Source organism: Peromyscus leucopus, chromosome 9, assembly GCF_004664715.2.
Source record: "Peromyscus leucopus breed LL Stock chromosome 9, UCI_PerLeu_2.1, whole genome shotgun sequence".
NCBI classification, from domain to species: domain Eukaryota; kingdom Metazoa; phylum Chordata; class Mammalia; order Rodentia; family Cricetidae; genus Peromyscus; species Peromyscus leucopus.
Window position 1 is genome coordinate 107259864 of NC_051070.1, and position 16465 is coordinate 107276328.

General features: G+C 43.8%; 1 protein-coding gene across 1 annotated transcript in view; it reads right to left on the reverse strand.

Annotated features, from left to right (window-relative positions):
* Window positions 1-4591: 4591 nt before the first annotated feature.
* Window positions 4592-16465, reverse strand: part of Ercc6 (ERCC excision repair 6, chromatin remodeling factor) — a 74352-nt gene continuing 62478 nt past the window's right edge. Inside the window, exons 15-21 of the mRNA XM_028878375.2 lie at window positions 15973-16092; window positions 15453-15547; window positions 13792-13937; window positions 13029-13715; window positions 6844-7048; window positions 6199-6274; window positions 4592-5250 (exon numbers count right to left, since the gene is read on the reverse strand). Of these exons, the coding sequence (XP_028734208.1) occupies window positions 4834-5250; window positions 6199-6274; window positions 6844-7048; window positions 13029-13715; window positions 13792-13937; window positions 15453-15547; window positions 15973-16092 (1746 nt within the window). The 3' untranslated portion in view covers window positions 4592-4833. The remainder of the gene's footprint in view (window positions 5251-6198; window positions 6275-6843; window positions 7049-13028; window positions 13716-13791; window positions 13938-15452; window positions 15548-15972; window positions 16093-16465) is intronic.

The following is a 16465-nucleotide window of genomic DNA, read 5'->3' on the forward strand; positions in this document are numbered from 1 at the left end:
CGGGACTAAGTCTAAGTTGTACACGACTCTACTACAAAATGTGAGATACAATGCAATTACTTCTTTATTAAACGGGTAGTAAAAATAAGTAGCTGTGACTTATTCAGAGATGCATGGAACTCAGCATCATAAATAATCTTCAGCCAGTTCCCACATTTGCTGTAATCACAAAATACAAATGACAGGATGATCCATATATACAGAACAAAGATCTAAGAGCTGTTCTACGATTTCTGACAACCAATTAGAAACCCACACGGTTAGAAGTGGCTTATTGGTAAAGATGAATAGACAAAGCTAACAAAATACAGAGCCCAGAAACATTCCCATAATTACATGGACATGGGACATGATGGCAGTGGTGGCTTTATAAATGTATAAATCAGGGAGGAAGGGATGATTGGTTTTTCAAATGTTAGGGAAATAACTCTCGATATAATTGGACTTAGTCACTTTCCTCATTGCTGACAAATACCCAGACAGAAGAACCTAAGGGAAGAAGGGTTCACTTCGGCTCACAGCTGCAGATGGCAATCCCTCACGGTGGCCTTCCAGAGGTCCTCTGGTGCATAGCACTGGCAGTCGGAAGGGAGCAGGGGGAACAGAGATTGGCGCTGGACTGGGAACTTCAAGGCCCACACCTCCGCCAGCAAGACTTTACTCCGGTTTTTCCACAACCTTCCAAGAATGCCACCAGCTGGAGAAACGGCGTTCAAACACCGAGACTATGGTGGGGCACTTCACATTCAAACCACATGGGTAACTAACAAGGGCGTTTGTGAGACTGCATTTATGTCCTTGCTTTCCCAGACAGGTTTCTCTGTGTAGCCCTGGCTGGCCTGGAACTCACAGAGATCCACCTGCTTCTGCCTCCCGAGCGCTGGGATTAAAGGCCTGTGCCTCCAGTGCAGAGCTAAGTAGTGGCTTCTTAATAAGGGCACAAAACTGAAAAAGCTAAATGTAGAAGCTTCCGGGTGATAAGCAACATAAAGTTGATAGAGGAATGTTCCAATTATCCAGATTTTTATGTGAAAGTAAATGATCCTTAACCTAAACTGAAATCTTGTAAAACATCTAGAACAAATATAATGTAAAATGTGCAAGACCCTTATGAGGAATGTTACCCAAGTATATAAAGGACTTAAATAAAATGAGGCCTATCATAATACTAATGGAAAATTTTATTAATTATGAAGAAGTCTATTATCCTCCAATTAATGGATACACTAATGCAATCTTGGCCAAAAAGAGCAACATGACTTTAGTGGAACTTAAGATAATTCTATCATTTGCTTGGAACAGAAAATGCACAAAAATAAGACTCAGAAGAGAGAAAAAGGAAGACTTCCCCACAGTCGGCAAAACAGTGCAAAACCAAACGGTAGCATGTAGAGTGTGAAGGAAAAAACAGACATGGGGTTCAACATCAGCTGTGCAGCACAGTGTGATCACCAGCTGTGCAGTGTGATCATCAGCTATGCAGTGCAGTGTGATCATTGTGATCATCAGCTGTGCAGACCAGTGACCATCAGCTGTGCAGCCCAGTGTAACCATCAGCTGTGCAGCCCAGTGTGACCATCAGCTGTGCAGCCCAGTGTGACCATCAGCTGTGCAGCCCAGTGTGACCATCAGCTGTGCAGTGCAGTGTGATCATCAGCTGTGCAGCCCAGTGTGATCATCAGCTGTGCAGCCCAGTGTGATCATCAGCTATGCAGTGCAGTGTGATCATCAGCTGTGCAGACCAGTATGATCATCAGCTGTGCAGTGCAGTGTGATCATCAGCTGTGCAGTGCAGTGTGATCATCAGCTGTGCAGACCACTGTAACCATCAGCTGTGCAGCCCAGTGTGACCATCAGCTGTGCAGCCCAGTGTGACCATCAGCTGTGCAGACCAGTGTGACCATCAGCTGTGCAGACCAGTGTGACCATCAGCTGTGCAGTGCAGTGTGATCATCAGCTGTGCAGTGCAGTGTGATCATCAGCTGTGCAGCCCAGTGTGATCATCAGCTGCGCAGCCCAGTGTGACCATCAGCTGTGCAGTGCAGTGTGATCATCAGCTATGCAGTGTAACACGAATTCTAAATAGTCTTCTAATAAAAAACCCCGGGAGCCTGATATTGGGGTACATGCTGAAAGATCAGAGAGACAAAGGAACAAGCCACTGCCATGTTTCACCTCACCAATTCCATGAATCCTCTGACTGAAACCCTCTGAGATCTCACCCAAAAGGCTTCAGCTGAAAAAGCCTCTAGCTGAAAGGGATGCTTCTGCTGAAAAGCCTTTAGTTCCTGTCTCCTCATGCCTTACATCTTTCTCTACCCAGCCATCACTTCCTGGGATTAAAGGTGTGTGTGCTTCCCACCACTGCCTGACCTCTATGTTTAATCTAGTGGCTTGTTCTGTTCTCTGATCTTCAGGCAAATTTAGTATGGTACACAATATATCACCACAATACAGTACAGTGTGATGAATCAAAAGTTGGTGTTTCAAATGGGTGGGGGATGGACTTATTCCATAGTGACTTTTCATGTTGGTCTATTTCATAATTGCCCTTCACTTCTGTTTAGAAAACCAGGTGAATATGGTATGAGTAAGCAAGATACAGCAAAAATCTGCACATAACCAACAAACATGGGAATGTCTGGTGTTCAAGAAGTCAGGGAAAATCAGGTTAAAATAAGGTCATTTTCAATCACAAGACTGACTTTAAAATAATCTACCAAGATGGAAACTACCTGGTGTGGGCAAGTAAGGGGAAAGTGAGCCCGTAATGGGTGTGGCGTTGAGTGGTTCAGAGAAAGTAGAGTTGTATCTCAGGCGTGAAAAGGCCTATATAATGTGAAAGTTAGATATAACAGAAAAATTTTATTCCATTAACATGTGACATACATTAAATAAATTAGGTGCTAAAACCATCTCTAAAACAGTGTTAAAAAAAGTATTCATTTATTTCACTCTTCAGTAACAGACCAAAGACAGACATTCTTGACTGGAAGGCAAACTACTCAAACCTCAACACACACCTCTCTTCAAACACCAGGAGCCCCAAGGCTCTCAAACATCCCCGCCAGCAGAAGAGGGACCTTTCAGGGGAGTGCACACCATGACTCTCTGCTTAAGCTGCAAGCTGGAAGTTTTCCATCTCACTGCCTACAACTGTCACGTGGTCACAATGACCTGCCAGCGAGGCTGAGAAGCAATTACTAGCTGAGCAGTCATGTGTCCAGGTAAAACTCAGAGACGATACTGGAAGGAGCAGCCCACACCAGCAGCTGTGGAAATGCCCGGGCAGCCGCACAGGGCTCTGGAAGAGCAGCAAGGCCGGGGTGGGGTGGGAAGGGGGGACGCTTGGAGGCTTTTAACAGTGACAATACCGTAAAAAGCGGGTATCTCTGAAGACCCTTTATTTGTAGTTATAGAACATGTCCAATACATTTAATCTATTTACACTGCACAAAGTATTTAATGTTCAAAAATCCAGATTACAGCACAATGTATAAAGGTGCTGTATGTTATTAAAAACTATTCTAACTCAGAGCTGGTCTCTAAGTTTCTCCCGGGTTGGCTGGATGACCATGTTTACAGAGCACTACCCTGAGACTCAACCCACCCAGGATGGGCAGGGCAGTGGCAGAGCTGAAACATGGATTCCTTGCCTTGCTGCACAATAAGAAGCTTTCAACGGCTATTTTTAATTAAAGGATATCTATGCCTTCTCTAGCTCGGTATAACTTAGATCTCAGACATTCCAGGCATAATGTACTAATGCTTCACACTAAAGAGTCAGGTCAGTACTTCAGCCCAAGAACAAGGGCATCATCATTTCCTTGCAGGCTAATCACTAGAAGAAAAAATAACCAAAGAGCTCCCAGAAACAAACAGGCATTGGGACTTCCTTCTGAGCCAGGTATGAATGTTTAGAACTTATTGACCGAGTTAAACAACCTCTTCTATGATCTTTAGATAATGATGACAGAGAACAGAAAGCAGACTCTTCTTTGAGATCCATATATGTGTGTGTGTATGTATGTATGTATGTATGTATGTGTGTGTGTGTGTGTATGTATGTATGTATGTATGTATGTGTGTGTATGTATGTATGTATGTATGTATGTATGTATGTATATATATATATGGAACTGGGGTGGAACTTGGTGGGAAAGCACAGGCTTAGCATGCACAAGGCACCAGTCCGTCTCCAGAACCATTTAAAACAAACAAACAACAAAAACCAAACCCGCTAGTTTAACAGTGCTGCAAAGCATTATTTATAGGTAGTTAACGATCTGATAGATAACAAACCTCTTTCTGTATGTGGCCAGTGGGACAGAAACATTTACAGTTCTATATCAAGGTACCGAGGTGACCTGATACTGATGAAGTGACTTATGGGCTAAGGTGGGATAAATAGAAGACATGTTCCCAGCACCAGTAAGAACCAAGGACTCTCTTCTTAAGTAGTATGCTCCCTGACAGCATCTTTTGGATTAAGAAATATATTTGTTCCAAGAAGTAACTCTTAGGTCCCTGGTTTTATGACATAATTCATAATGTCACCAAAATAAAAAAACAAAACAAAAAATTCTCCAAGTATTTTCTTCTTCAAGTTTTAGTTTTGAGGTAGATGACACAGTAAACATTGACTGCAGCCATGCCCTTACACCCAGACACACACACAGACACACAGAGACACAGACATAGACACACAGACACACAGACGTAGACAAACACACAGACACACAGACACATAGACACACACAGACACGCACACGATCACTCATCCAGGATTGGAGAGCCGAGGTTCCCATTTGAAAAAGTATAGGGTACTGCTGTTCAGCAGTATTCCGGCTTCAGTTTCCAAATCCCTTCACCACCCGGAGTTCTATGGAAACTGCACAGATTTCTCAGTAGTTCTCGGAAGACACAGGACTGTGCCGCAGACAACTTGGATTCGAACTCCTGTAGGATCTCCTGAGTGCTGGCCTGGCCATCCACCTGGGCCTGGAAAGCAATGAAGTTCCTCATCTCTACCAGAAGGTCGTCATGTTCTGTGCTGGAGGCAGGCGAGGCAGCGGCCTCAGGGAGGTGCCCGCTGTCACTCTCCAGGCGCTCCGGCAGGATGAGGTGGTTTCTGGCTCGCATTCTGGCCAAGAGTGAGGAGGAACTGGGGGCTCCAGACAAAGACGCTCCATCTTCTTTGCCACTAAAGTGCTCAGGGGCGGGAGCTTTCCCCTCCCTTTTCACATTGTTCTAGAAGGAAGACCACACATTAACAAACTGAGCCTCCAGCTCATTCCCCTCCCTATCTCCCCACAGGACCCACGGTATAATGCAAATGCCATGCGGTGAGATGTGGGGAAAGATGGGGACCCCATCTAATGCCAAGGTAAGGATGCTACCCATTTGTCAAGGGCATTTCCTAAAGACTTAAGCAGTAAGGAAGAGAAGTGAAGTCATCTCCTGGATACCAGAGCGTGAGAACAGAGAGGCTGAGGGAGAGCCGCCTTGCAGGCCGGCCTGGGCAGATCTTCTAGAGGCCTAGGACAGCTTCTGATGGCCACTGACTTGTCCTGCGCTGTCTCCCACATGGACCCTGACCCACACAGTGGGACAACAGCTGGCACTCTCTCCACTTTTCATCCTTCTTCCTGTTTCCCACCCTGCATCTCACATGCTTCCTTAAAACAACACAGATCTGACCTGGAAAGGGCCTCAAGCTCCTGCTACTAAGAGCACAGAACACGGAGTCTGGACAGGGTCTCTGTTCCTAAAGGAGTTCACATGGACCTAAAACTAGAGTGTTAAGCCGGGAGTTTTCAAGTCTGAGCATTACCACGGCCTTCATCAAAAGGCAGAGTGGTGCCCATCCCGCTTTGCCACAGCTGCAGTGTGGTGAAGGACGGTGCTGTGCCCAACGTTCAAGAGGGCTCTTGGCCATTCGGTTTAGACAGTGGTCTCTCTAGAGCCCACACGTCCCCTCCAGATAGGTGCATATTAATTTTCTAAGCACCAGAGAATCTGCGAGATCTTGTGTTCTAGGAAGTTAGCTGGCCCTTAGATTTAAATGGAAGTACACTACAACTCCGAGCCTGTATCATCAGCTGTCACTACGTCGGTTACGACCATTTTCTTCACATCTAAATGACATTCTCCTGGCCATCCAAGAAAACAGGAGAGGCAGCCAGGCCACCCTGTTACCTGAGACTTTTCTGTTAGTGATGAAGAAGGACGCTGCACAGGGAGGTTGGAGTTCCTCTTCTTACCGAACCTATTCCTAAATAAGGAAGAGAGGCAGGTAGAGAGGTTAGGTGCTGCGGCACAGAGGGCAGAGGACGTTCAACAGCGAAACCCCTCCTGGGAAAACCGCCGCCTTGGGTCCCCCTCCTGCTCTACCAGTCTTGACTGCTGGCTACACTGCTCTTGTGAGGTGTGAGCACTTCCTCTCAGAGTGAGAGCTACTCAGGATCCTCACTCAACACTGCACAGAAGAAAGCATCCTGGGTAATAACTACATAGTAATAGGCTATTATTATGATTAGCATAATAATTACTGATGGCTATAAACTGGCTAATTGTCTTACTAACATTTAGTCGTTATTTATATTTCTCACTACTTTAAACATCATCTCTCAAGCAAAACTGATCAATTCTTCTCCTGAAAGCAGGAAATAAATGAAAGAGAAGAAAGACAACAGGACTTTCCCAAATCACTCAAACCTGACCCACACGATCCTCCCCGGGGGAACTTCTTGTTCCACAGAGACAAGCCTGTCTGCCTCGACCACTGGGGCTCCCCGGGAGCATGCGGGGGGGGGGGGGGGGGGGGGGAGGGTAGTCTCTTACTTCATTCCTGCTGGTGCACCAGAACTACCCCTGTGGCCAGTCCAGGTGGGGACACCAGATGCTGCCCCCAGGCACTGCTGGCGAGAGAACTTGAGAGCTTTCAAGGCATCCTGAGCCACTCGGCTGGCTTCTGCCTCCACCAGCACATAATCCGGGTTGGTCCCATCCATGATGGCATCATGCTTCACGACGCTGTGCACGCCCACTAACCAGAGTGAGAAAAGAGGGACAGTGGTAACTTAGCCTGCACACTGTAATTCTAGCATCACAGGAGAAAAAAACCCACAGCACTTTCAGCTGCTATTTTCTGGGCGGCAGTTATGACTTAGAAACTTCACAAACGCTTTCTGTTCACGCTCACCACTACCCTACGAGGGACAGTTATGAATTATCCTTGCTTTAAAATACCTGAAGCAAAATGCTTTTAATCATAATTTTAACATTTAATTCTTCCTAGCTATACAGTGAGAAAATTAAAATATTAATAAACTCTTCAGTGGAGGGAAAACATAAAGCAGAAATAGAGAATTTCAAACAAATTAACATTCAGTGAGAGTGCTACATATCAGAACCATCAAAATACACTTAATAATCAGTGGGAAGTTCATAATCCCGAGTGTTTGCCTCAGTGAAAACGAAATAGTGATGCAAGGCGATGCATGCCTACAGTCCCAGTGCCTGAGAGGCTCCAGCAGAAGGGTCAGAGGTTCAAGGCCAGCATGGGATACACAGTGATACTCTCTCAAAAATTAACTGATACATCAATTAATTAATTGATTAATCAATTAAAATTAAGTGAGGATAAAAATGAAATAAATTTCTAACTAGACACAAATACAAGGAAATAATTATGCTAAAACCTCTCACCAAAACATAATAAAAACAAAAATACTAGAAGGAAATTATAAAACAAAATAATGAAGTTGAGAATAGATCAACTATCGATCTATTTACCTGTTAATAAATAATAATCCTAGATTACTAGAAAAAAGCAGCAAAATGGACAACTCACTTAAGGTTAAAGAAAAGAAAAGTTTATGGAATAAATTCGAAAGAGGTAAGTTACCTTTGTAAAAAGGCAAATCTTAAAATTCATTATAGGCATATTATGTATACCCATGTGCCAATTTAAAAACCACACAAAATAATTAACTTTCCAGGAAAACAGAAAGTACTGTATACAGAAAAAATAAAGTTACTGACAATAAAGCTACAGACCAATATTACTATGAACATCAGTGAGAAAATACTAAGCACAACATTAAAACACAGGAACCAATGGCCATAAAAATAGAGACTCTCAGGCAAGAGTCATAGGAATCCAAAGTCGGCTAATGTTAAGAAAATTCACCATCTAAAAAGCTTTACAATGCTCTTTTCAATGCCATCCATGACAAACTTCATTACCTAGGCCTGTAAAGCCATTCCCCAAATCAGGAATTTCCTTAATAAAACATGTGCCTCACCCTAATCCCACAATTTTATTCAATGAGTAGACACTACAGGTTATTTCTACTAGTGATGCCCAGCACCTCTAACATCTATGTAACATTCTGCTAGCACTGTTGGCTACTAAACTAATAATAATAGAAAAAGATGTGACAGAAGTGAGAAACACAATTGTCCTTTTTGCGTTAGTTCTTCCCTACCCTCAAGTGTTCTGCCATTGATCAATACACAACTCCAGTCCCTCTCTCTTTTGAGGTTTTTAATGGATACAAACCTAGAGGGCTCTAGATAATCAATGATAAAATCAAAACAGTAAAACCATTCAGGAAAGAATGAGATATAAAATAAACCTATAACCTTCCAATTAAAAAGTAGTTAAAGAACATAATGGTAGGGAAACCCCATATACAATAACAATGAACATAATTCACATGGGGGGGAGTTGGGAGGAGAGGAAGATAGGGAACAGCGGTCGGTATGTAAAATAAATGAAAAAACTGTTCTTTAAATAAAATTTTTATAAAAGCTTGGAAAGCAGAAGATAAAACTTAAAAAATTCACAAGAACAAAAATATATGAATCAATGTATTACTTTTATTCAATTTCACTAATAAAATAAATGCAAAGTAAAATAAAATGAGATGCCACTTAAAGAGTCAGGACATAAGGAAAGGGAATTTATAGGAACAGAGAAGAGAAAGGAGCCTCCCCACTCTAGATCTGACTGCTGAGAAGCAAGAGCCCCAGACAATCCACTCTTGCCTTAAAGGCTGCTGGCATAATGAGTATTCCTTTGGTGCAAATCTACTTTATGACAAATAATATGGACTCCAGCTTGAGGCCTGATGTGTAAGACCTCTTGGTTGGGGGCTCATTCCTCTCTGTAGACATCCAGGAGCATCTAAAAAAAATTGTTATCTTTGTTAAAAGGAGACATCCTAACCTTCCTTGTCAGCAACTGTAATCTGTAAGGAAGCAGCTGGTGGACTCATTTGGGTCTTCCTTCCTTCCTTCCTTCCTTCCTTCCTCCCTTCCTCCCTCCCTCCCTCCCTCCCTCCCTCCCTCCCTCCCTCCCTCTCTCTCTCTCTCTCTCTCTCTCTCTCTCTCTCTCTCTCTCTCTCTTTTCTTGGAGCTGAGGACCGAACCCAGGGCCTTGCACTCACTGAGCTAAATCCCCAACCTCTCATTTGGGTTTCTTAATGACTCTCTGAAGATACTAATTCAAACCCTATCTGAGTCCTACACATCACTATTATTTCAGATGAGTCAGGTGGCTGTGACACTCAAGCCACATCTGTGCTCTCCAGCACCTTTTCTTCTGAGCAACTCCCTTTCTCATACACCTCCTGCTTAAACCTAGATTAAAATAGCTTTATTAAATCCCAACTCTCCTTTATACCGGCTAGAACTCAAACTCTTCTGCATTGAAGCCACCAATGAAGCTTAATCTGTGTCAAGGTCCCTAAAAGATTAAGGGAACTCCCCAGGCTGCTGTGGTTGCAGATGGGAGCTGTACTTCCTACCTCTACCCATCAGACATGGACTTCTACCTGTCTGCCCGTCTATCTGCCCCTCAGACACGAACAACTTATCTATCTACCTACCTACCTACCTACCTACCTACCTACCTACCTACCAACCAACCAACCAGAAACGGGAGTCTCTCTGCGGCTCTGGCTGGCCTTGAACTCATAATCTGTTAGTCTTTGCCTCTCAAGTGCTGGCATTAACGGGATGGGCCACAGCTCCTGGCTTCATATATTTATACTGGCAGAAAATAAAGATGTAACACACAGTCCTGACATGGCTATGGAGACAGACTGCTGAGGACAAATGCTAATTATAAATTCCTTTCTTTTGGGGGAGTACCATCATTTCAAAAACCTAAAAACATCTTCTGATGCAGTGACCTCACTTCTGGGAATTTTCAAGAAGCTGTGTGCAGAATAACACATGGACATAAGGTTATTTATCGAGATCCTATGACTGAAAAAAGCTTAGCAGTCTAAGTACTCAACGTGAAGAAACTATGGTGTGTCCATGTAACAGCCACAGAAATGGAGAAGGGTCTCTATGAACTGCTAGGAAGGGACTATCAGGATAGACAAGGCTCTTAAAGGGACACACAGTGGATAGCCTTTTGTGTCAGAGTAAGAAAAACAGACAAAAAGGAACGCGGAGAGGAAATGCCATGAGTTCGTGGGATAAACAAGGGAGGGATGGGGTAGCTGGCAAGTCTTGACTTTTGTAAATGTATGTTATAGACTCAAAGTAAAATACAATAACGTCAAGAAGCATAAGGGAAATCCTGAAACAGACACAAATAAATTAATCTAACTGTACTATAAAAGAGAGAGAGAAAAAACAACCAAGAAACTTTTGAATAGTGTTTTGACTAACAACTTCAGATTGGAGATAAAAAGTTATATAAATATTAAACTTTTGCTAGATGTTTTTTGTTGTTGTGGTGGTGGTGGTGGTATGGGCTGTATGTTCTCTAATACCGTGCATGGTATGATTGTACAACTATTTATCATGCAGAGAATGACGGTCAAGAATTCTCGCGCTCTGGAAGAAGGGGGTCTGACACATGGGAAGGATTCTACGATGTTGATGGAAACAAGACAGAGCAATATCAGTTCCTTTGCTTTGCTTCATGGGATTTACTGAAGTATATGATGTACCATGAGGCACACCTACTTAAAAGGTACAATATGACAAGCTCTGACCTGGATACACCATGGAGCTACACCAGTCAAGGCAATGATATGACTTGCAAAGTCCTCTTCACAGCCATGGGCACATGGGACCCTGCCCTCCTACATCCTACCCCACTGTAGAGAAGATCATGTGGATTCTGTCCTTTATTCTACTGAGGTGACTTATCATCATCTTGGTTTTCAAGGTTCACAACTCTGTTTCTTCTAAACTCTTCCCGTTTACAGCATTTCACATTTCATTGTTTCTCTTTGCCATCTTTGGCCACTTTATTATTATGGTATGGTTTTCTTTCATTTCTAGGCTTAGATTTTATTAAGTTTCTTGAATGTATGGATATACAGCTTTCATCTAATTTGGAATAATCTTTACCAGTATTTCTTCAGACTGATATATCTCCTCCTCTCTCTTCTTGGTCAGGACCTTAAGTACTATTATTATAACATCTCACGGCCTTTTGGATTCTGTGAACTTACTGTGTTCCTCTCTGCATAGCTTCTCCTGCTACGTCTAGTATGCCTTCATCTCCTACCAGATATTTTTCACATCAGATATTGCATTTTCATGTAAGTTCACTTTCAATATATGTGTGTATCTTTCGTGCCTCTTTTTGAATATATGAAACAGGTACAATTATTTAATGCCCTCTACTAATTTCCCAATTTATTTCCTTATTGTGAGTCACATTTTCCTGCTTATTTCTGTGCCCAATAATTTTTGTATTTGATGCAAAACATCATAAATTTTATCTTGCCCAGCGTTTATGATCTATACAGTCCTGTAAGGATTCAGGGGAGGCTGAAATAGTGCTAACTCTGAGGCAATACTATACTTTCTTATGTCACACAAGAGGCTGGCTGGTAGGCACAGGCTTTGCCCCTGCTATGGGTGTGCACAGAAATGTTTCTGCTAATCCTTTTGAGTGGGCCTTTCTGCAGCCTCACATAGCTTCCTTGAAGAATGTACTTATCAGCATCCAGCTGAGTTCTAAAGGAGCCCCTCTGCAGATGAAAGCAGAATCCTTTCTCTGTACTGCTCCCACTTATCACTCTCTTTTGCATAAACTCCAGCACCTGGGTCTCCCTGAATGCTTAACACAGTCTGTCCAGGATTCCATCTCCTCTCATGTCTCTCAGGGCAACAAGCCCAAGTCCAGTTCGTTCCCCACCTCAGATCACCACTCTTCGGTGCCCTCTTAGTACCACTGCTTCACACATGGTGTCAATAATTTAGCTGTTGCACTGTGGGAGGTAAACATCACTTCATCCTTACTGGAATCGAAGTCCATGGTTCTTATCCACAGACACAGAAAGAGGTAAAAGAATGTATGCATATTTATTTGTACACAAACATACATGCATGTATATTTGTAGGCGTGTTTACGTATGCATGTGAATGAAAAAGCAAATGCTGGAAAATGTAAATGGTGGCATTAAAGGCTACAGTAGAGTTCGTATACTCGTCATGATAATTTCTCTCAAAGACTTTCTGAAGCAGTACATAAACCTGCCTTCTCAAACAGAGTGCCTTGCTCCGTCTTTGGTAACTATGGCCTTCCCACTGAACATAATATAGCAAAGGACAAAGACAACGGCACTCGGGAGATACCAAAGCTGAGCAGGGCAGGCTGATGTCCACTGTCTTCAGCAACTGTTAGTTGGTTTCTCTAATGCTTTCTCTTTAATCTTGGCCATCAGCTTCTCTTTCTGCCTGTGCCTAGCCACAGCCCCACCTTTCTCCCATGATCTGTTCCTCTAACCTCCTATGGTTGGAAAAGCATGTAAGGAGACTGCCTATTAACGTTCAGGCAGCACAAGTCTATTTGTGGTTTCTGATCTGCTGTAAGTGGTCATGTTAAGTATTATTGTTTCCTAAAGTTTCTAATTCATTCAGGTCTTCAGAAAGGGGGATAAATACAACTTTCAAAATGTCAGCACCATTAGGAAAGACCACCGTGCTAGGAATGACTCCCACATTCGTTCCTAGCACCCAGGTGGGAGATTAATCAACATCATTACCTGATTTTTTGAAAAGCTTTTCCAAGACATAGTCATCACTGCTTCGCTCCTTGGCCACGCCCTCCTGCTCAGGGTTCTGCTGGCGGTATCGCCTTTTCTTCACCAGGTGTGGGACTCGAGTTCCCTCAAACTTGGCATCTCTGCAGTGCTTGGAGTTCTTGGCCTTTTGCTTGGGCAGACATTTCTCTGGGGTCTCTTCCTTTGCTGCATCGTGTTTCCTTTTTGATTTGTGCTTACAAAAATGACCTTCTGTCTGTTCACTCACGAGAGCAGGTCCTGTCTGAACCTGGCAGCATTCCCCTCTGGAGGAAGGACCCTGCTTCTCACTGGTGCTCGCCTCACCGGATGGCCCGGATGTTTGGTCGACTACTGGACAATCTGAACGCTTCCCATCTTCGCTCATCGCTGACAGCTGCTCCAGGGTGGACCCTGCACCTGTCTCTTCTCCAAAGGCAATACTGCTAGTTCCGCTCCCACTCGGGTGACAGTCGGCCTGCACAGGGCCACTTTCTGTGGAAGGTGCACTTCCTGCAGGCCCCATCGCCTCAGACTTCTCTTCAGTCAGGAGGGCACCATTTGCAGATGTGTCAGAAATGGGAAACTTCTTGCATTTGGAATTGGTTCCAGGGACTGGTGGAGTCTTTTTTTTTAAATGGCATTTGGGTGTCTGAACATCGGAGCCTGTTCCTGAAACAGGGAAAACATGGCTGTTACACCGCAGAATTCTTATGCAATTGGTTAATTAAATGATTTAATGTAATACCTGCAAAAATAGCACTTGTTTCGGTGCTCTGGGATGCGTCAGGACTACTCAGAGTAAACAGCTCGTAAAGGTCATTGGATTTGAAGAAGCGCCTTTGTTTTGGGTCTTTTAGCACTCTGTTTGTCAAAAATTGCTTGAAGATTTGTCTAAAAAGATAAAATTACACTGGTATGAAACAATGTTTAGCTGTAATTTAAAATTTCACTTATAAAACGTGAGAGATGGGCTAGAGAAATTGCTCAGCAGTTAAGAGCACTGACTGCCCTTCCAGAGGAACTGGGTTCAATTCCCAGCACCCACAGGGCAGCTCACAACTGTCCATAACTTCAGTCCCAGGGAATTAATGCCCTCTCTTTTGGTCCCCGTAGTCACTGCATAAACATCATGCACAGACATACATGCATGTAGGACACCTACACATAAAGATAAAGGTTAATTTTTGTTTTAAATGTGAGAGAGATGCTAACAGCAGATCTATGAATGATTAAAAAGTCCCTTCCCCAAACTTTCAGCCATGGAAAATTACAACATTTATAATACATCAGGTGGTCTACTAGTTTTATAAATTTTAAATCAGAAATGATATCTTATTATTCATGCCCAATGAATTGTTATTTGTTTTTTAATCCCTAAGACGTTCACATTTCAAACCCACCTTTCACATTTATGTGCCCCAACCTCTACAAGCTGGGAGGAGCCAGTCAGTCTCCCCGATTCATGGACCAAGGCCTGCCCTGCCCTCCTTGGTGCCCTCTTGTGATGGGTTCAGGGTTTTGCATAGCTCTCACCTCCCTGCTCCCCAGCCCCCACCTGCTGGTCTACACTCTGTGCTAAGGTCATATACTGTTGTCCTTTCCACACAGCATTACCAACGGGAATGCCATCCCCTCCTGTCCACTTGTGTTCCAGCCTAAAGCTTTCTTTTCACACGACTCACATCATCTCCAGGCCCTACGAGAAGCCCCTAAGAACACAAAATGTTTCTGAACAGCCCAGTGTCGGTGCGGGCGCTGGAAAAGGGACAAGAATGAAGGCTGAGGGGCCCAGGAGAAGCTGTCTGGACTCTCCCTGTAGTTACCACCGCCTCAGGCTGTCTAGTTACAAGAGAAAGGCAGAAGGAGAAACACATGCTGCCACCCTCTCCAAAGGTCACCCGAATGTCCCGGTCACTTCTCAGTTCTTCTAAAAGCAAATGGCACACTACAGTAAGCTGGAATGTTCCCCCAGAAAACAACATCAAATTTACATATAAGAAGTCCCTGATTTAGATTAAGACACAATAATTACCAAGTTCAGATATTTTAAAAAACAGTAAGGTTGGCTGGCTATAGCGGTCCTTGTCTTTAACAGGCAGATCTCTGAGTCGAGGCCAGCCTGCTCTACAGAGTGAGTTGCAGGCCAGCCAAGGCTACATAGTGAGAATCTGCCTCAAAACAAAAACAAAAACAAAAACAAAAAAACAAAAAAGTAATGGCTCAAAATATGTTTTAATGGCAAAGAAAAAATAAAACCACAAAACAGTCAGTGATACCCCTTAAGTTATAGCAATTATTCCTCTAAGATAAAAGACTCTTTTAGACCAACACTTGATTTCACCAACAACCCTTCTTGGTGAAAACTCTAGGATAGGAACTTGAGGCTCCATAGCCGTGTGTACTGACCGGTGGTAGATCTTTTCCTCAATGGTGCCAGCCGTCAGAAGCCTGTAGACAGTCACCTGCTTCTTCTGACCTATCCTCCATGCTCGCTCCCGGGCCTGAGGCAGAGAGAGGTACATTAACAAGGCCCTTCCAGACCGAGGGCCAACAAGAAAAAGCAGTAGTGATCACTGCCTTTCAGCCCCCAGTCAAAATTCTGTCTGAGAAGAAACATACACTTGAGGCCTATGCCGGTGGATGAACAGTCAGGCTACAAAGAGAGAACCAAGATGGCGTGACTGAAAAAACCATCTGACTGTTTGTGAGCCCTTTTCACACCATGGCTCACATGGATGCTATGGACAAACAGCTGAGGACTCTCCCAGTCTGTATGAGTGACTGTGTGTTCCTTCACCCCAGACAACAGAATGTGACCAAAACGCAGATGCACTTGAAGGCAGGTATAACATTAGAGCTCCTGATGAAAACTGCTAAGAGCAAGCTGTCTTTCTGCAGACACCTTCTATTCGTAGAAATGACAGACCTGTGTGTCGGTGCTTGGGTTCCAGTCAGGGTCGTAGATGATGACTCTGTTGGCCCCGGTCAGGTTCACTCCTATGCCACCCACCCGTGTGGTCAGAAGAAAGACGAAGATGGACGTGTCCTACAGGAAAGATCCAGAACAGAGTGGGCACAGTTGAGAACTGCTACAGCTCTGCACGCCCCACACCATCCTACCACAGGCTCTGCTGGTTACCAACACACCCAACCTCATGTCCCAGAATCCTCTGGGAATCAAGCTCTCATCTCAGAGCTCCTACCTGACACTTTTTAATAACTGTGTCTGGTACAGACACATGCAGACACTCTCACTGGCCATACTTCACCAGATCTCAAATCTCAACATTTCATTTCTAAATCTCATAGGCCCACTTCTCAAACCCTAAAGTGCACAGTCAAAGGCAAAATGTCACCAGGCATGGTGGTGCACACCTTTAATCCCAACACTTGGAAGGCAGAGGCAGGTGGATCTCTGT